The 21657-nt window shown below is 37.5% G+C and overlaps 1 protein-coding gene across 4 annotated transcripts in view; it reads right to left on the reverse strand.

Annotated features, from left to right (window-relative positions):
- CPED1 (cadherin like and PC-esterase domain containing 1) overlaps window positions 1-21657 on the reverse strand; it is a 266420-nt gene that overhangs the window by 218325 nt on the left and 26438 nt on the right. For 3 of the 4 annotated variants that reach the window (XM_032401696.1, XM_032401697.1, XM_032401699.1), the window contains exon 2: window positions 19868-20051. The exons of the other annotated variant lie outside the window; for it this stretch is intronic. In XM_032401696.1, coding sequence (XP_032257587.1) covers window positions 19868-20051 — 184 coding nt within the window. The remainder of the gene's footprint in view (window positions 1-19867; window positions 20052-21657) is intronic. 4 annotated transcript variants of the gene reach the window in all.

Genomic DNA, 21657 nt, shown 5'->3' on the forward strand with positions numbered 1-21657 from the left:
TCTTCAGAAGAGTAATCCAGCACCCATAATAAATTTTATTCATGACTTTTCTTTAATGACAAAAACCATTCCCGTTCCTGTATCTAACACTGATTATTGTAGACAGTAGATGTTTATTGGGTTGACTATTGCGATTTTCAGAATTTAAGAGAAATCATATATATAGGACCTTTAGATCTTCAATGATTATACAACATGGTCACAAAATCTAATTAAATCTGTTTCCTTACCCCAAGAGTCTGGTCACGAATCTTTGCTTGTGATGTCTCTGGCTCCTTACCCTTTAAGAGCTGATGATAAAAACTTTGTGCTTTACCACAGAGAAATTCTAAGCCATTCTCCCCTTGGTGCTCCAAACCCACACTAGAAACCAAGCTTTCCTGTCCCACTGTCTACCCTCTTTCTGCCCTGTGAGAGGTGGTGAAGATCAATGAGATCATTTCTGTGAGGAGTTTTGAGCTCCTGAAATTCTTCTGCTTTACTCATAAGATCAAGAAACCAGTATTACGCTTAAACTTTTGCAAAAGTTTAAGAAGACTCCTGTTCTGAAGAAATTTTCCATCAAGAAGAGTTTGAAAGGAAATAGATCAGTTTATTCTTACAAAATAAATTGAAGAAACGTTTACTTTAGAAAGCTCCATAGGTTTTTTAAAATGGTATTTTTAAAGATTTTCAGGGCACTTCTTTAGGCTGCTGTTGAAGTGTAATCGAACGTGTGTTTAAACTTTTACTGCTTTTAAGACTATTGTCTGTCTGGGATAAAACTCTCATTATAGCATTTTACCAAATTTCTCAATGTCTGGAATTCCCACCAGCTTGAAGACCTTAAAGGAAATGAACACTGCGGCAATTTTAAAAATCAGACTACACCTTGTGCTTAGATATTGGTTTCTAACATCATTCTTCAATAAAAGGAACCACAGGTCCTTGGAGAAATGGCCGATTCAAGGGCCTGGAGTAGTAAATATACAAGATGAGCTTAGAGCATCACTGTGCCAGAAAGTAAGGAAGAGCTCAAAACCAAACAAGGAAACAAACAAAAGCAATGGTGGAAGTATGTCAAAGGGACACCAGGATCCAATAGCCAAAACTGTAACAATTTGAGTAACAGAATAAGTACTATTGGATTATAACCCAAAATATAAAATAACTACCCATGAGTCCATGCTGATATAAACCAATGATCTGAATAAATAAATAAATGGGGAGAAGAGATAAACCTTGCGAGTAGAAAAATACCAAATAATGTATGGAGCTACTGCAAACTCAGGGAGGTGGGGCACAACTTCCTGGTCCTTCTTTGTGAGCTGAACAAAATGCCATCCTTCCAAAGAGTACAGTATGGAAAGTGGAAGTAAAAGAATAACAGCGGAAGACCTGACAAACACTACCTCAGGCAAGTAATCTTAATATTAGATCTTGCTTAATAACCATGTCTTGACTATAACTTGAGTCCTTGCTTAATAACCATGTCCTGGGGCGCCTGGGTGGCTCAGTTCATTAGGTGTCTGCCTTCGGCTCAGGTCATGATCCCAGGGTCCTGGGATCGAGCCCCGCATTGGGCTCCCTGCTCGGCTGGAAGCCTGCTTCTCCCTCTCCCACTCCCCCTGCTGTGTTCCCTCTCTCGCTGTCTCTCTCTCTGTCAAATAAATAAATAAAATCTTAAAAAAAAAAACAAACCATGTCTTGACTATGGTTACATTCTAAATGTAGGTGTCCTTGCTTAATAACCATGTCTTGACTATAACTTGAGTAGTGTCACTTATGAAATATCCTGATGCCTGAATATAATGTCCTACTCCCAATACTTGTTATGAGGTTGGTGCTTTAAACTGAGTTCTTTTATTACTTAAGTACTTGACATGAGTTTTTGACAGACATTCCTTATACCAAATTCCACATTATGGAACAGGAGGTTTTAGTGTATAATTAGCATTGTGACACTTCATTTAACCAAATATTATTCCTTCTTCCTGTTTTATTAAAAGTCATTTTGCATGACTTCTTTAAAATGCAATGAATGCAACCTAGTCATGTCTGGTTTAACATTTTATAATAAGGCACTGGGGACTATGAGCAATCTGAGAGGGAGGATGGAGTCATTGATTTAAAATTTATTCTAAGAATAATTCCACACTAATTCAGCACAGATGAGAACTAAGGCTTAAGAAAATTAATTCACTAACATGAGAAAAAGAACCAACTCCCTCAATGGCTTATTACTTAATGCAACAAGTATTTTAGGATTACACATCTCCTGCTCATAATATATTATTTTCAATCTCTTTGGAGATTTATTTAACCCAATCATATATTTCTGTAAGATATTTATGGGGCAAGTCTTATCTTCCATTTTCAAATCAAGCAATAGATAATCTAATGAACTTGTTCAAGGTCATTTCAAAAAGTAGTTGTAATAATAGTACTAACATTTAGAGAATGTTATGAGGCTTAAATGAGTTAATATTCGTAAAGAGCTTAGAACAGTGCCTAGTACTTGACGAGCTTTATATTAATATTTGTTTAATGAATAAATAGGTGAGTGGAAGGTATACACAGGCAGATAAATTCCAGATCTAGGTGATGAACTTTCAAGAAACAAAATACGACATCTTCCAGCTTATTATTTAAGGCTTCCAGATCTAGGTGATGAACTTTCAAGAAACAAAATACGACATCTTCTAGCTTATTATTTAAGGCTTCTGTGTAGAGTGATATAAGTGTAATTTAGGAAACACAGTGAACAATCTTCTTTTCCAACTCTTTATTATCCCTTTGTTTCTTCAATAGGCCTTTTTACCATAGGAGGACAGACACTCATTAGTGGCTTCAATCTAAGGAAAAGGGAGGACCTACCTCATCAGTGGGTAGGCTTCTGTTAAAATTCATGCACATTATCTAGAACCAGGCTCAGCAGTTTTCTCACTGGCAGTAAGGTACATTTGCTAGAGTAGGAACAAATGATGAAGAAATGGACATTCTCATGAGTGAGTAGCAACAGCCCCAAGTGGTAGGTGAGACCTGACCGACTAGGCCAGCCTCTATAGCACCCTAAAGTGGGTGCTTTAGGTAAGGAGGCACCTGGGTAATGGACAAACAGGTCTACCACCTAAGACAAGTTTCAACCACTTCACAATTTTCTGAAAACTGGCCCTGCTCCTAGAAGCCAAGACGATATTGGAAATGTCTCCTGAGGCTAATAATTCTATTATCCATGAGATGAGTAATTAGGTCAATGTAAAACTATGCCAAGTATTATTAAAGTGTACCATACTTTCAATGTGACTTGTTCTTATGCATCTAACAGGTATAATTTATCCCATAGATTTTAACAGAATCCTGCAAAATCATAGTGTCCTCTTATCTCATAACATTAATTTTCCACCTCTCCAGAGATGCTTGGAACATATTTGCTATTTTTCTAATTATTTACTACTCAAAATTCATATAGTAATCTCATTTCTTTATTTTGATTATCATCTAAAATCATTTTCTTTGTTTTATTGACATTCTTAATTTTAGATTTACATACATATTTTATAATGTTTTGATGCTTTAACTTCTCTTAAATTGATTCCCAAGAATAATATTGCTGGCTTAAAAAGTGTAAGTATTTTAAATTTTATACATTTTTCCAGATTGCTTTCCAAAAGAAGACTAGAAAATTTCACATTTCCACAAGGAAGATATGAGAGCTTCCACTCCCAGAATTCCTACCAGCAATAGGTGATATCACCAATTTTGGGTTTTGCCAATTCTATGAATGTAAAGTGATATTTTATACTTTAAACTTTTTCTGTAACCTTCTCTGAATTTCACAATCTTTTCTTCTTTGTTTTGCTATTTGGATATGCTTTCTATAAACTTTTTTTTTTTCAGTCATCTCTACACCCAACTTGGGGCTTGAATTTACAACCCCGAGATTAAGAGCCACATGCTCTACCAAAGGAGCTGGCCAGGCACCCCTTTATAAACTTCTGATTTAAATGCTTTGTATAAAAAAGTTTTATGAATAAAAATGAAGTTTAAAAAAACATCATTTAGCATAATAAAAATATTTGCAATTGATGTGCAAGCAAAACTTCCTTTTTAGTAAAAAATTAAATTGATGTGTCATTTTTAACCTCATCGGATTAAAAAACATGTTAACATCTATCCCTTAAAGATTGAGAACTAGCACAGGTGATGAAAGTCAAAATAGGAACCATCCTTTTGTAGAGAGATTTGGCAGGGAGAACCACAGTTTTATTATTTTCACCATCGGCCAAATAATCAAGTGTTACACTTAGATCTCCAAAATGTAATATAAATGAATATAATAGCAAAGTTGTATTGTATAGCAATTAGCTGAAACAATTCTAAATATCTATCGAGAAGGACTCTGTAAAAATCCCATGGTATTCCATATAATAAAATACTAAAAAAGAATGAAGCAAAAATTTTCAAACACTTTGCAGAAACTAGTGTGCTATCGTGGTTAGAGAATCAGGTTTGGTAGGGCGCCTGGGTGGCTCAGTTGGTTAAGGAGCTGCCTTCGGCTAGAGTCATGATCCCAGGGTCCTGGGATCAAGCCCCGCATTGGGCTCCCTGCTTGGCGGGGAGCCTGCTTCTCCCTCTCCCTCTGCCTGCCTCTCTGCCTACTTGTGCTTTCTATCTCTCTGTCAAATAAATAAATAAAATCTAAAAAAAAAAAAAAAAGACTCAGGTTTGGAGAGAGACAGTCGTAGGCCAAACCTCAGCTGTGTCAGCTCTGGGATGCACTGCTCAGTTCCTTGTTTGTGAAACAGAAATACCTACCTTACGGACTAGGAGTGAGAATTCAATGAGCTAATGTAGGTAAAGTGCGTATCACAGCACATTTAGTTAATAATCAAAAAAGACAAACTTAAAACTACTGATAGGAAAATCTATTCAAATTTTTAAGCCTATGTTGATATGGCAAAGCTTTATCATAATATCTGAATATTAACATTTTACCTGTTAAAACATGTGGGATAAGCTATCGTATAAAGAGGCAGGAGGCAAAAGGGTAAGATGCAAGTGTGTGTGTTCATGTGTATGTGTGTGTGTGTGTGTGCATGCACGCTTGGGCCATTCTTGGAGAGATGCATGGAAACATGCACAACAGTAACTGTGTTATCTCTGGGTGGTGGGATTTGGATTTAACTTTTCACATTCCTCTTTGTATTTGCAAACATTTGGTTAAGTATTCTACCATAAACATGTAACATCTTAGAAAATGGGACTATTTTCTAAAAATGTAATTAGGATATGCACACTTGCAGCCAAGTAAAGAAATATTATTCTCTAAGAAAAATGACATTTGTCTTTTCACACATTACATATCTTTCATAGTACTATAAAATGTCAATTAACTGTTATACAGAAACAAAAATGTATGGAAAATTAACCTGGATCTTGATCATTTTTAAAATTCAAAATGTCTCCGGTATCACAAAGAGTACCTTAAAAATACTCAATGTATCTGGTGAGTAATATACAAAGTAATAGAATTTCTTTCCATAAGACAAGAAATAAAAATCAGTCTCAGCATGCAATAATCATGCTGTGTAGCTATGAGTTAGAGATTTCAGGTACCCACAAAATAAGGTCTTGCTGATAAACTTTAATATGCTATTTCTCCAAAAAGTGGACAAATAATGAATAGAAATCCTTGAGCAAACAAACCAGTGGAAATGCAAACACTCATTATTCCTGATATGTTGGCTATCTGGATGAGCCTTCAGATTACCATGGAATGTGCCTGCCTTTCTGGCATTCCCAGCATTCTTACTATGATGCAAGTACCAATTTCCAACAGAAACAATCTGTTTTATACTACAGCTGTGATTTTGGATTTCCACGCCATACCTCCATAGAACAACAGGTCAAGTTCTCATTCTGAAAACAACCTCACTTATTAAAATGACAGAGTTTTGATATTGGTGAGGTTTAGTGAGATGAGAATTTTTTTGCATGTCTAATGGGAAATGCTTTTAACCTTTTCAGGTAGAATTTTGACAGCATGAATCATGAGCCTCAAAAAGCACCCTCATTCTTCCTTTCAATAGTTTTAATTTTAGAAATTTGTGCTAAGAAAAGAATTAGAAATGTAGACAAAGACTTACATAGAAGAATTTATATACAAGAATTATTTACAACAGCAAAACAATGGCAACATCATAAATATTGAACAATGTGGAAAAGATTAAGAAAATCATATTAAACAAACATTAAATACATCCACATAACATAATCTTACATAGCCACTGAAATAATGTTTACAAAGATGTTATGGCCTGTGTTTCTAATAAATAGTATCCTAAAAAAGCAAGCTAGAAAATTGTGTAAAATATATAAAACTTATAAAGAAACAAGTCCCAAAATTAACTGTCTTTGTGGGTGGCCTTATAGGTAATCTCCTCCATTCTTTATTGTACTTTTTATGTATTTTGCAATTGGAATAGATCCTAAAGATTATCTAGTCCAAAAATCTTCATCTTCTGTAAAATGAAAGGCTTCTGAAGAAATGAGGTAACTTAGTCACAGTTTCATGTTGCCAATAAACCTAAGGCAGCTTTCCTCTTTTCCCTAGTACCTTCTTGCTGCTCCTTGGGGGCATAGAATTACCACTTGGGATAAATCATATGTCTATGTTTTTACCTCAATCCCACTATCTTCAAGCAAGCCCAACATGTCCAAAGACATTTTAAATGCAGCTGCTTGTTGCTATCAATTTAAATGGGCCACTAGCCTTGACTATAAAGAATTAAGGTAACATGTACCAAGACTTTGCATGCCAACTTATAATTAATGGGTTTAGCATCTATTTGATTTCAGGAGCAGGGCTTCTCACCAATGTGGAAGATTGGCGCAGAGTCCTGGCAAGGCAAATGGGGAATTATTTGGCCACTAACTACTTAAAGAGCAAATAGGCAGAACTTCTTTGTGCTTCTGGAAGAAACACAGAGAAACTGTAATAAAGAAGTATCCAGCACAGTAGTCTCAACACATGGTCCAGGACCAGCACATTAGCATTACCTGGGAATTTCTTATTTCTTAACACACCTCCCCATTGTTACTGACTGGGTCAGATCTACTAGGAAGAGGGTTCAGCAATCTGTGACTTAACAAGTCTTCCAGACAATTCCAATACATAGTAAGTTTGAGAATCATGGGCCCAGCAAATAGTAGGTACTATGCTTGTGCTTTGCCAAAACTATGCTCTTTAAACAACCATCCAGAGAGGGATTCCCTTTACCTTCTGATAAGTACAAAACACAGAGCTCGCTATTAGGGAAGCAGGGCACCCTAAGCATCATCTCTGCCCTTTATACCCCTTAATCACTTGTTTGGTCACCCTGATAATGAGGTGGAATGCTAAACAAGATTTTTTAAATTCTAAAAGTTCCCTGTTCTAAATAGACCATTTTGTTGCACAGATGATGAGATTCTCATATGACTTTTATATTTTTCCTTAGAGAAAGAGCTGAAAAGAATTATTATTATTACTATTAAAAGACTACTATTAACTTCTTGGTGGAATTCTTTCCTTGAAAGCAGAGACATCACTGGCTTGACCAACTCTGAAACGAGGTTACAGAGAATTCGTCACTAAGGGCAAAGAGTATGTGAGTTTTGTTTTTCAGTTGGTTTTGCTCAGACACAGCCTGGAGCACGTTTCATTTTGCTCTACCATACAGCTATATCCTATCACACTAAGTAGTTTTTCCCTAGTTTTCTAAGAAGCAAATGGTGCTTGAATATGCGAAGGAAAGATTCAGTTATTTTCTTAGTATATCTGCAGGTTTATTTTTTCAACTGCTTATTCATTTAATTGTGTGCCTACTAGGTATATGCAAGACATTGTCTTATGCAGAGTAAATAGATAAATAAAACATTCCTTGCTTTACAAGAAGTTTATAATATAGAAGGGGAGATGAGATGAACACAACAAAAAAATATAAAAATATATAACACAAAACATACTCTAGGCCTCAGAGATGTGTGAATCATGTGTGATGAGGTCTCAGATAACTTGTTTACCATTTCTACTTTGAGGGAAATTCATGGGTAAACTTACAAATTAATTTAGATTTTAAGAAATGGCAGACAGGAAGGAAGCCTCGGAGCCAAAAACCCCAGTAGCAATGCAAATCACAAAGCTTTGAAATGTGATCAGGCAAAGGTGAGTAGACCAATAGCAGGGAGCCCACACATTACTATCACTTAGGAGCCCTGTAAAAAAAGAGTGATGTCCAGGTTCATTCTCCTCCTCTAAAATTCTGATATCATTTTCAGAAGCAGGGCCTGGGCATAGACTTCTGTTAAGATCCCTGAATCATTCGGGTGTGAAGCCAAGCCTGAGAATCATGCTGCAGCTGGCATGGGAAGCTTTGAATGCCGCGCCAAGAAATACCTCTTCTGATTAGGAGGAAATGAGATTTCACTGGAGACTTCTGCATAGGGAAGTGATGTAAGCAGAGCCACGTTTGTGTAATATTAAACTAGCAGTCGTGGTGGGGGCGTACTGTCAAAAGCAGAGACCAGCACCTGGGCGAGTATTTAATTGCCACTGTGATAGCATGAGAAGCACAGAATGTGGAGCCATGGCCCAGATGCCTAATGTGTGCTGCAGCTGAAGGAGAGGGAGAACCAGAAGATGAGCTTTAGCACACGAGGGGCTGAGGGAACGCAGTACTCGCAAGAGAAACCTGCCGGCAGAACCACAGACGTTACTGGGGTGGAAGATGACAAGTGTAGTTTGCTACGTGTTGAGACAGTGGGACACACAAATCAAAACATCTATCAGGTACTTGAAAATCAAGACTCTCTAAAACTCTGCCTACAGAAGACAGATTAGGATTCAACATTATGCAGAGGTTATATCTACAGAGGAGATTTTTTTAGTGAGATATAATTGCATATAACATTATATTAGATTCAGGTGCACTACATAATGATTCAATATATGCATATATTGTAAAATGACCACCACAGTAAGTCTAGTTAACATTCATCATCACGCAGTTACAAATTTGTGTGTGTGTGTGTGTGTGTGTGTGTGTGTGTGTAGAACTTTTACCATTTACTCTCTTAGCAACTTCAAACATAAAATACAGTGTTATTAACTATAGTCACCATGCTGTACATCGCATCCCTAGAACTTATTTTTTTTTTAAAGAATTTATTTAGGGGCGCCTGGGTGGCTCAGTTGTTAAGCGTCTGCCTTCAGCTCAGGTCATGATCCCAGGGTCCTGGGATCGAGCCCCGCATTGGGCTCCCTGCTCAGCAGGAAGCCTGCTTCTCCCTCTCCCACTCCCCCTGCTTGTGTTCCCTCTCTCGCTGTGTCTGTCTCTGTCAAATAAATAAATAAAATCTTTAAAAAAAAGAATTTATTTATTTATTTGAGAGAGAGAGCACACAAGTGGGGGGAGGGGCAGAGGGAGAGGGAGGAGCAGGCTCCCTGCTGAGCAAGGAGCCCGACACAGGACTCGATCCCAGGACCCTGAGATCATGACCTGTGCCAAAGACACAGACACTTAACCAACTGAGCCACCCAGGCGCCCCCCTAGAATTTATTTCTAACTGGGAGTGGGTACCTTGTGGCCACCTTCAACCATTTTGCCTAGTCCCCCCTCCCCCTTCTGGCTGCCACCAATCTGTTCTCCAGAGGAGATTATTGAACCTGCAGAGTAGAAAAATATCTTGAGGAAATATCAAGATAGGGGAAAAAAAGAAGACTGTGGATAAATGTCTTGGAGAATGTCCATATTTGGAGGAAGATCATAGAGAAGAAGGGTCAGAAGGGTTGGAGAAGCAGGAGAGGGCAGCATTAAGGAAGTTAAGGGAGGAAAGAGTTTGTAAGAAAATTCTAGACCCTGTGGGACCTAGACATTGCTAGGACAGGTGTTTATTCCACTGATTCACACATTTCACCAAGTTTGGGAATCACTGCTAAGTAAGATTAAGGAAATTGAGAAATTGCCTCACATTAAAGCTTAATTTCAGTTTTTAAAAAATTTTTACATAACTTTTGGAAGAACACTGATATTCTACTCAGGCTCAAATCTGCTCTCATACCAAAACTAATACAATTATAAATACAGTGACTATGTTTTGTAACAAAAAGGAGTTTCTTGGTAAATTCTGAAAAAAAAATTTATTTTAAGGGGGGGAGTCAGATTATTGAGGCTTAATCAGAGAGAGATTACTTTTTCTTGAGTCTTGGTTTCCCAAACTGTAGTCTAGACATCCACAAAGAGATGCTGTTAGGAAGAAGCAACTTTAGCTAAAAGGAAGATGAAAAATCATAGAGAATATCCAAAGGGAAATATTAATGAATAATGATTAACTAATTAGTTAATTAATTCTCCAGAGGGAAAGTCAAGTCTCAAAGGGAAGTGATTGGGGAGGTTTACAATAATTATAAAATGGAGAGTAGAAAGCAAAAGTGGTAAAAAAATGAAGAGGCAGTCTCGAAAATGTGGTTAGATGCTCCCAAACTCCTCCCAAATTGAGGGAAACGTTTAAAATATTTCAAGCATCTAAATCTGATAATACAACTAGTATAGTAAACACACCATATCTGGAGTCCCCAAACTCCCTGTAGTTAATCCACACACTCTGTCATCACTTGAAAAGTCCCATATGAAACAGTTTGTTTTTCTTTCCTGGAGTCTTTCCTTAATCTAAAAATAATATGAATATTATTTATTTTTACAAATTAAATCTGTCATTCGAAGCATAGTTTAGTCTATGGCAAAACCAAACAAAATGTCTAATTTCTGAAAGAAAAAAAAGTCTTTAATTCTAAAGAAATATGAAAAGAACAATGACATGAAATAAATTCCAGTTGACCCTTGAACAATGCAGGGGTGAGGGGATACCAACTCCTGTAGAGTAGAAAATCTGTATAAAATTTTCAACTCCCCCAAAACTTAACTACTCATTACCTACTGTTGACCGAAAGCCTTACCAATAACATGAATAGTCAACTAACACATATTTTGTATGTTCCAAGTATTATATGCTGTATTGTTATAATAATGCAAGCTAGAGAAAAGAAATATTATTAAGAAAGTCATAAGGAAGAGCAAATACATTTATAGGACTGTTCTGTAAGAAATCCATGTATAAGTGGACCCACATGGTTCAAATCTGTGTTGTTTAAAGGCCAACTGTACTTATAAAAATTAATTTGAGATGAAAACAACATAGAACATCAACCAAAGTTCTCAAATTTACCTGTGCTTTAGAATCACCTGGAGATTTTAAACTCTAGATCCATTAAATCAGAACATCTGGACCTAGAAACTAGGAAGCAAGAGTTTAAAGCTCTTCAGAGGATTTCCATGGACAGCCAAGTTTGAGAACCACTGATCTAAAAAGATCAGAGGGAATCCATGTTACCTGGTGTCTGAAATGAAATATTTTAACCGACCACTGAATTTGGCTATTAATTTTGTAACTGAGTCAAAACTAGGTGACATGTAGTTTTTGTTGTTCTACAAAAGCAACCATATGTATCTGCCAAGGGAAAAAAACCCACAAGATTTTTTCCCTTCACACTAAACCAAACAATAGTATAATATGTTATTTGTAATATGGTTAAATAGAAAAAGATTAATGCTGTAACTTAAAAAAAATAGAAGTAGCAGAAAGGGCATTTAAAGAAAGAGTTCAGAGAAAGTATCTTCAAAGCTATATTAAACATTTCCCAGCTTTGGAAAACTTAAATACCCAATCTGGTTTCTATGAAACTTAAAAAGATCAAACGATTAGAAGGAACCTAGGCTTGAATGAGAAATGCTGGGGATTTCAGTAAACATCTGGTTACCATTTTCAATGGTAAGAACTAACCCACTTAAGGAAGCAGTTTAGTTTCTTTGGAGTAAAAATGAGACACTGGCTTTTTGTTCTCTTTGCACAGTGGAGGGTAAAGGAAACATCAGAATGGGGAGGTCACTTGAAGCTCAACTTTTATAAATAAGAAAGCTTTTTTCAAAAACTAAAGTAAATTGAACTCGGGTCTCTGTAGTATAAACAACTCAACTGAGTTAAGGTTAAATAAACATTCCTTGAGCTCTAGTGTGCCAATTAAAGAACAAATTCTGTTTGGTCGTAAATACATCAGTAATTCTATAAGCATGGAGGAAAATAACAATAAACCTGAACACACAATTACCGCCTGTCATACTACAATAAAATAGAATGGGTGCAGACCAGTGAGTTTCTTTGATTCAACTTCCTTTTTTTTTCTCCCCAGTTTGATTAACTAAAGGCACAGAAGCACTTCTGATATCACCCAAAAGCTATTCCTTGCATAATAAAAAACGTATGTCAAAGGCGTTCTTGGTGAAATACTGACAAGGCAAAACACACTGTGCCTTTTAAATGTGACCTTTACTCTTTCGTCTTCCTGCTAAGTAATCATAGAGCATATTAAACTCAGGGAAGCAGCAGGGGTGCTTGGTGTGAGGCTGCAGACAGGAAGGAAGGAGAAGAAGAGGAGTTCATTAGGCTGTTTTAAAGGATCAGTAGAAGCATCTGCTATCAACATGCACTACTAGCCAAAGGGGAATCACCCTGGATTTTGCCTCCAGACCAATGCTTCTCCACTCCTTTGCTCACCATTCCTCTCTTCTGCCCTTGGACGTGAGACTAAAAAGACTAAAGAAAAGGAATCCTTAGAATGATGAGGTTTAAAACCTTGTCTTACTTTCCCTCATTCTGTGCGTACAAATGTTATAGTGCCGACCTGAAAAAGACTTGGGTGGTGATTTTACTCATTCTCCTGAGTTACAAATCAAGTGCTCGGGAGCACCCCTGACTTGATGCCATGCCAACAACACCTCCTAGGTTCTGAGATGGGCAGTTCCACTGCTGGGTAACTCTGACTGATAAAATGTTCATCCTTAAATTGGCCCTGGTTATGTCTTCTAGAGTTACTACAAATAAATCTTGTACCCAAGTGTCCCGTTAAACAGTGGGGGCACAAAAATATTGGTCCAACTACTTCCAGGGCCTCCCAGAAACACTGTTTGCAGTTGGAACCATCCAGTTTCTTGTGCCTGCCACAGAGCTGGTTTCAGCCGCAACTGCAGAAATATGCCCTCTTCAAGTATACGTAAATAATTCTCACCCAATGATAAAATATACTATGTGTCAGAGTCTCTTGGACCATATATTACTTAGACTCTACCCTGGGAGCAAGTTAAAAACTTTTGGAAAATATTTATTCTCTCTTAGGCCCCTACTCCATTCTATGAACTAAAACAATGATTTACTAAATAGGACCTGGATGATTTGAAAGAGAATAATTTGATGGTGATTCTATCTTTTTCTGTAAAGAAGGTGCATGTTATAAAATCCCTGGGTCATATGATATATTTTTCCAAAGCAAGGGACTGGAAGAACATAAAGATGAATATTTTACACTATGCTAAGCAAAGAAGTAGAGAGCGTACTGTAAAGGACACAAATGGGACCTAAATCACAAGATGGGTGCTTGACCCTAAATGCTTTCTATGTCCACAAGCCACAAAAGCTACATGCTTACTTTCACGTGTCCTTTATTGGACAGCATTTTGTTAGGTAATGCTATGTGTTTCATTGTTTTATGGGATATTAAACCCTCAGTGAATCAGTCCTCACCGCTAGGCAGATAACTCACAAATTCTCATCTCCTGCCCTGGCCTCTCTGTTTTCTTCAGTTTTTGGTAAATGCATCCAGATGAAAAGCTCAAGGCACCTAAGACTAAATATGCCTAGAACTAAACTCATCCATCCTCCTCCAAAATCAACAGACAGTAACATTGGTAAATGTGACAGAGGAGTCTTAAAAGCAAAAGAAGAAAAGAACTCTGAAAAATGGACACAAGCACTAAAAGCCCCATCAGGTAATATCAGCCCTATATTCTACCATAGTTGTAGTTGAATTACCTTTATATAAGAACAGATCTGAGCATAGGTAGAATATCAATGTACCTATAAAGTTACATAAAAATGGAAGGCTTATCAATTAAGTTTTAATGTGAATTCTCTGAGGTACTTCACTATTTAAGGGGCTCAAATATTGGGGCACCTGGGTGGCTCAGTCATTAAGTGTCTGCCTTCGGTTCAGGTTATGATCCAGGGTCCTGGGATCGAGCCCCATGTCGCGCTCCCTGCTCAGCGAGGAGCCTGCTTCTCCCTCTCCCACTCCCCCTGTTTGTGTTCCCTCTCTTGCTGTCTCTCTGTCAAATTAAAAAAAAAAGGGGGGGGCTCAAATATTGGTACACTATGTTATCTTCATTTATTCGATTGTATTCAATAAATATTCATTGTGTGCCTCTAGGTGGAGGGCATGGTTTTAAGTGATAAGACGAACAGACATGGTCCCTGACCTCAAGGAACTTATAGATTTTTTTCTTAATGAGGGGTCTTTCCCAAGGGAATGGTCCAGGAGACTATGTGTTGGAATTTCAGGAGGGTTTAAAACCCAGGCCTTTCAATGGGAACATGTAGGTTGATAAAGAGGGCCTTGAAATCACCTATCAAGTTCATTTATTACAAAATATCTATTAGCAGCACCCCTATGTTCTTCATATAGAACCCATTTTAAGTGTACCTCCCCAGAAAGGAATCTCCATAATCTCCTTTCTGGAATTAGTTCTTGACAGAAGTAATGATATTATCTCCCATTCCTGGAGTGCCCATAATGTGGCATTCATAGAACAATCCAAAACAATCAATTCCCAGAGAAAACTAGGGCTTTGAGAGGTTAAGTAACTTGTCGAAGGTTATATAACCATTAAAGGTAACACTAGAACTCAACCCAGGTTTGATCTTACTCCAAACTTATTATTTTTAATTACCACAGTCTACTACCTCCCCAAGAAAGCAATTACTGTGGTTAAGCTCTTCTTACTTATGGGTAATTTAAATCTCAACTTCCTTATAGGTTCTTCTTGAATACAAATAAACTAAAGAAAAAAAACCTGAAATATGCTTTCCATCACAAGAGCTAAGCTTGATCTGTAGTCGTTGCTTCTTTTCCATACAAACCCCAGAAACAGCTTTTGGCAAGTAGCCATTATAAATAAACCTTCAAAATTAAACTAAATTTCAAATTGTACATGGATGTGTTGGACATTTTTGAAAGTGAAAGTGAATGTAAATAAAAATATAGGAGGATAGAAAACTATTAAATTATAAGCAGGGAAGGAAATAGGTTTTTTCTTCTCTAATATATTTTCCACAACATTAAGTAGTGATCTGTATCTCTCGCTCTATTAACTATATCTTTTAATAGTGCTTCCCAAGCTGGATAAATTACAGTGTCCTTATTAGGGAGGGAAAAAACCGTGAAGCAACATTATTTAAAATGGCATTCTCCAGAACACAATGTATCAAGTTTAATATCAATACAAGTATCGATAAACGCTATCACCATATTAACTCTAGCCCTTCCTAGAAATGCCTTTGTCATACCATGCTATAATGTTATACTCTCAGCTCCTGTTGGAAGGTTGCTGTATGAACTAAGATATGACATCCACTTCATCTGCCTCCTGACCCATTACATAACTTAGGTTTGTTTTCTTAATAATCCCTTCAAGAAACTTGTTTTAAATATACTACTTGGACATGTGGGTGGTTAGGGGAAGGAACTTCATGTTCCCTTCTTTCTGAGAGTAAAATTTCCATTCTTTTCCTTGTTGCTCTCGGTATTTGCAGGCTCAAGCCAAAATTAAGCTTCAATTATGGTAACTAAGAGGAACATCCTGACTGAGCCCTAACTTTCTATTTCCATTTTAGTAATGTCATTATTATATGTTTTATTGTAAACCATCAAATCCTTTTTGAATGAGGTTTGGTATAAGTTACAAAACTAAACTATCTCAGTCCTAGAGTTTAACCATCAGCTTGGGATGGGATCAGATGACACAGAATTAATCTAGCTACATGGGTCAGCAAACTTTTTCTGTTAAGGGACCAATAAATGTTTAGGCCATAAGAGCCATACCATTTCTGTTACAACTACTCAATTCAGCTATGGCAAAACAAAGCAGCCAAAGACAGTATGGAAACAAATGTGTGGCTACATTCCAATAAAACTTTGTTGACAAAAACAGGCCACATTTGGCCAGCGGGCCATCGTTTGCCAAACCGTGGCGAGAAAATCGATACGGTCTTCCACTTTTTGTGTTTCTTCAAAAAAACATTCCATGTAAAACCCCCACGTTACAAAAACAAGAGCAATTTGAAACCATAAGAATGACCAATTCTGTAGCGAGTTGGCATTTGTTTTTCACAGGGACTATATAATACATTTAATTTAGAAGTGCAAGGTGTATTCAGAAGTGAACAGAAAACTGATAAATATGCACTACTCTTCAAGTATACAGAAATAATTCTGATCCAATGATACAACCTACTGAGACAGGGTCTCACGGACGACATACTACTTGGATGTTACCATGGGAATAGGTTAAGATCTTTCGGAAAACATCTACTTTCTTTTAGGCTACTATACTATTCCATGGACTAAAGCACTGATTTACTAAGTAGTAGCTAGATACTAGGAAGGGCAATGATTGGTGGGTGCCTCTATCTTTTTCTTTAGAGAATTATATGTTCTTACAAATGCAGGGACGTAAGATATATTTTTCCAAAGCAAGAGACTGAAGGACGATAAAGTATATGTCTTACATGCTGCTAAGTTTTATAGGCCTAAATCTGTAAAGACAATTGTCCTCTTACTGTTTTCAAAATCAGCCTAAAGATTAAATGCTTGTAAATACCTATACGGTTAATACTTAAGTAGTACAATGGCATTATAGCAAGCAGACTTTTGCATTGTTTTATTCCCAGAATTAAGTCTAGAGATTGCTATGTCTTGAACCAATAGTATATCCCTTAGGATAGTGTGCCCCAGTGGGATATATATCAGAATCATATGTGTCTGTTTTTTAAGATATAAATTTCTGGGCCTCACTCCCAGACTATTGAATCAAAAAATAGTGGCTGGGCTTTACGTTGTCTCCTCCCAGAACTCTGATGGGGTGGACAAAGTGATTAAATTCTCACCACATACTATCATGAAGCAATATCATTATTGCCTTCAACAGATAAGAGAACCAGAGCTCAAAGAACCTAACTTGCTTAACGTTGCATACCCGCAGCCCTACTGTCTTTCGGGATAGAGTCACAGACTTCTGTTATATCACTAGAATGGAATTAACCAGGGAAAAAAAACATAATGCCCACATTCTAACTTAGAACCCGAGACTGTTTACTTTTCCTTTCAAGGAATGTTTACTAAATAAGTAGTAGGAAAGCTGAATAAAATATAAAGCCCAAATGTTATTCTACAAAAACAGATTATCCTTAATAATAGTGGAATGTTGCCTGGCTATGACCCTTTTATTTTTTCGATTTTTATCCATTTCTGGCCTTAAAAGTTTAAAAAAGAAAAAAAAAAAGTAGCTCCAGGCTGGAAAGAGGCCGCCAGTGCTTCAAATGATGGCATAGAAAGAGGTCAGCAGAACTGATTGGGGTCAGATCAGAAGAGGAGAGAAAAGCAGGTAAAATGGATAGGTAGAATAGGAAAATATTATTTTGTATTTATTTTCCTCCAACCAAGCATGTATTTTATAAATGTCTCAAATCTGCTCCTGGGCACTTAGTAACATTTGTGTTAGTACCTATTTTTTTTTTTTTTTTTTTTTATGTAGTAGTTTCAAATTTCAGTTTAGCAGAGAGCAGAAGCTGCAACAGCAAAGTTAAAGACAGGAGGGGTAGGTCTCCCGATCATTCTGAATTGCTTCCATTTCCCCCAAGATGCTCACCATGGAGAAATTAAGTTTAAATGCGCAAATATAGCATCATACTTTCTGCTGCCGTACATATGGTAAAGTAAGCATGAGGTGAATATGGGAAACAAAAGAAAAACAAATTTGACAAGAATCAAATCTTTAGAAAATATTTTTATAGTGAGTGCCTCAATGCAAACACAATTTAGAGATTAAATCTGTGGCCATGGAAAATAAACTGCAATAAAAAAGTGATTTTTTTCCTACATGTTAGAAAATCAAGGAAATGTTAGATTATGGTCACAGAACTTTTTTATTTCAGGTATTTGAGGTTGCCCTCACAGTGAAAACTATAAAATTGGATGAAAAACCAAAAGTCAATTTTGCATACTTGTGAAATTGCTACCCTTCTTGAGGCCTTATCCAGGAATAATATCTTATTATACGGAGTCGAAGAAACCAAGAAAGAATGAGGAAGTGGATGTTTTACAAGCTGAGGGAATATGGGGTAAGTGAGCCAAATCAGCATTTACACTGACAAAGTCTGGTGACACCCATCTCATTATCTTATGCTGGGCCCAGCAGCTGCTTTGGCTGCCAGAGTTTATTGCCTTCGGGCTGTCTTTGCACTCTTCTTGATATTTGGAAGATGCAAAGTCATCCTCCGCGTAAAAATGACCCAAGGACATGAAGGGAGAGAGCAGACGTATCCCTTCTGAATTGCAACTGGACAGAATTGAAGATTGGAACTGAACTGAAGTTGAAATGCACGGAGAACCCACCTTGTGCCCCTGCGCAGTCAGGAGCAGCTTCAGGGAGGCAGAAGAACACAGCAGTTTCGGACACCAGCGGTATGTTATCACGGCCGGAGCTGTGCACGCCTGCAGGTGCACAGCTCCCGGCATGCAGGTGGTGGGTACAAAATCACCTACTGCAGGGATGGGCTAAGATGCTTTATGGGATGAGAGGGAGACTCACCATTTTATATCTTTCCTTAACACGGATAAATGGTTTTTCTGACAATACCATTTATGGATGCTCCAGAACTCTCAACTGGTCCTTCTTAATGGAGCCAAGCACAATGCAGTTTCTAAAATTCATTTTCAGCCCTCTTTGATATTCCAGAGCTTTCACCTGCCCTTTGGTTTTTCTCATTTGCTTCCAGAAGCCCAGCGCTCTAGATTACCATAGGACTCCTAGGGGACAGGGCCCAGCAAATGGTGTTCCTGAAGACCTGTCCTCATGGCCCATACTCGGCAGGTTTTTAGAACCTTTGTTTTCATCGAAGTGTATCTTTTTGGGCCCTATCCTCCAGCAGCTTTGCTAGCTAAGCAGCTTGTACCTTCACAGCCAGTGCGGCGAAAGGTGAACGTGGTGAAGGGGAATGGTGGCTACCTGTTCCCCTCACCTCATTCATTCAGTGGCATCAGCTAGCTCTTGAAAGAGCAAGGTGGAGTGTATCTGCTCGGGAAATGTTAGCTGTGATTGCTACTGCCCTTTTTGACCCTCATCATCTCCTCAACTTTCTTTTCAAATACCTTGTTTAAAAACTTGTCTTTTATTTCTCACTTCAAATGACAGAAATAAAAGTACTTGACTAGTAATAGTTTGTGTGATAAATATCCATACTTCTTTCGCATTTTAGAGCCAATCTGTGAATCACATTTAAGCTGGCTTCTCAAAACAATTTCCAGCACATTCTACTTGCAGTCAGATGAAGTGGCAATTTTCTTAAAATATGGAGCAGTTCGGTGCTGGGCAGAACATATATTCAGGCTCATAAACATAAACATTTTTTATGTAGCATTTAAATATGAACTATGCAACTCCAAAATGCTACAAAAATATAAACAAAATAATTTCAGGAATAAAGAAATATAGCTAAAGAAAAATTGAGAGGAAGCCAAAAAAAAAAAAAAAAAAGGAGCCAAGTTTTCTTTGATGCAAGAAAGTTGATCATGGGTAAAAATTTGTTTTTATAAATTTCTTTAGGGAAAGAATGTAGCACACTCTAGAAAGTGTTTCACATTATATATCAAGCAACTTGGGTATTTACTTCTTATTCTGACCTTTTTCTAGCAGCCCCAGCCCAAGGCCAGCACCGAGCCTTTCTTCAGCGATGACAACCGTATAGCGATGCTGAGTGAGAATGTGCTGGTGGAGCTGAAGCTCTGTTTTGCTGAAGGAAGGAGGCCTGTAGAGTATGGCCCTTCTGTCATGGCTGCCAAAGTGTGTCTCTATTGATTTCTCCATCTAAAAAAAACAAAACAAAACAAAACAAAAACAAGAAAGAAAGGAGACATAAAAATTCAAGAGGAGGAAGTAGCACACTGCCCTTGAAGGACATCATTAATGCAAATCAAGGGCCATTCCAAAAGTTATCCTGTCAGTTTTTCTCTGGAAATGAAAGACAGACTCTCTGAAAGGCTGGCAAGGACAAAGGCGACCTCATATGCAAGAACTGAAGGTGAATTGAATTTTTCTCACTACTACAGAGATGAAAATTTTAGGCCATTAAAATATAGAGGTCCTAGTGGAATACTATTACATAGAAATACAGAGCTCAACTCTAGCTGAAAATATAAATTAATACCAATGCCTTTCATCTGCATTGTGCTTATATAAAATATTTGCAGATGCATTATCTTCTAACAGTGCTTTTTAGGTAAACACAGGAGAGGAAACCGACTCAGAAAGGATGGATTTTGTGCTAGCAGGACATGTTCAGGAATGGGGAGAGCTGAGAAGCAAGCTCCAAGCTCTTTGGAGATACATAATGCTGCTCAATCATGATGCAGCAAAATTGGAATACACCTCAGTGTGGCAGGGTGGCTCCCTGTCCGCGAAGAAGAGTATCATAATTTCAGGTTCTTCCTTCCATAGTTTATTGCTCCTCCAAATAAATTCTTTCTCACACCGATGTTTGAAATTCCACTAACAAAAGGAATTTTCCAATTGACAAGTAGAAAGAATGCTGATATTTGAGTTCATTATACGGTATAATAGCCGACATTGGGTATTTTCCTGAAAACTTGAGATTAAACCTTAATAAAGTAGACATTTTTTTGTTACCAGGAGCGATGAGATTGGATGGGGGTTAGAGCAAAAACTGGGAGGCCAAAGAGAGGAGACAAAGGAGTTGGGGGAGGATGATGAGGGAAAAGAGATAAAAAAACGGAACTGGGAATCCAAATAATTTACAGGGGTACCTCTGAATCAAACTGTCCACTTTATAGATCTAAAATATATGGACCATGTCTTTTCACTACTTAAATTTCTTCATCACTTCCCATTACTGATAGAATCTATTCCAAATCTTCATCAAAGAACACAAGGCCATTCAAACTTAAACCCTGTCTTTCTTCTCTGCTCATACCACAATCTTAATTATTCCCATTCCTGATCCCACCCTGTTCTTTCTACCTAAAATTCCTTCTTCTCTCTCTCCGTTCGTCCATCTGACTAGCTCCAAATCAAACATCACCTCTTTTGGAAAGTTTTCATTGAAATACACCCTTCCATTAGCACTTATGAAAGGAAGTGTGCATCTCTCCCTGATGTGAGCTCCTTAACAGGCAGTACACATGTACGCATAGTACATGTTTAATAAATGAAGATATCTACAAAATTAATGAGCCACAGTGCTCTATCAAGATCTTTGAAGATATGGGTGGAAAGAAAGAAGAAACAGATTTCGATTATAAACCCTCTGAGGTCAGGAACCATATCCTAGTTTTCATTGCATACAAATTATGGCCATCTGTAAATGAATAGACAAAGCAGAGTGCCGTGCAGAACACAAACTCTGGAGAGACTGCTCGCTTTGAATCCTCTGGTTCCACCAGCACTCTTTGTGTGA

The sequence above is a fragment of the Phoca vitulina genome, unplaced genomic scaffold (genome assembly GCF_004348235.1).
Source record: "Phoca vitulina isolate PV1807 unplaced genomic scaffold, GSC_HSeal_1.0 scaffold4, whole genome shotgun sequence".
NCBI lineage: Eukaryota > Metazoa > Chordata > Mammalia > Carnivora > Phocidae > Phoca > Phoca vitulina.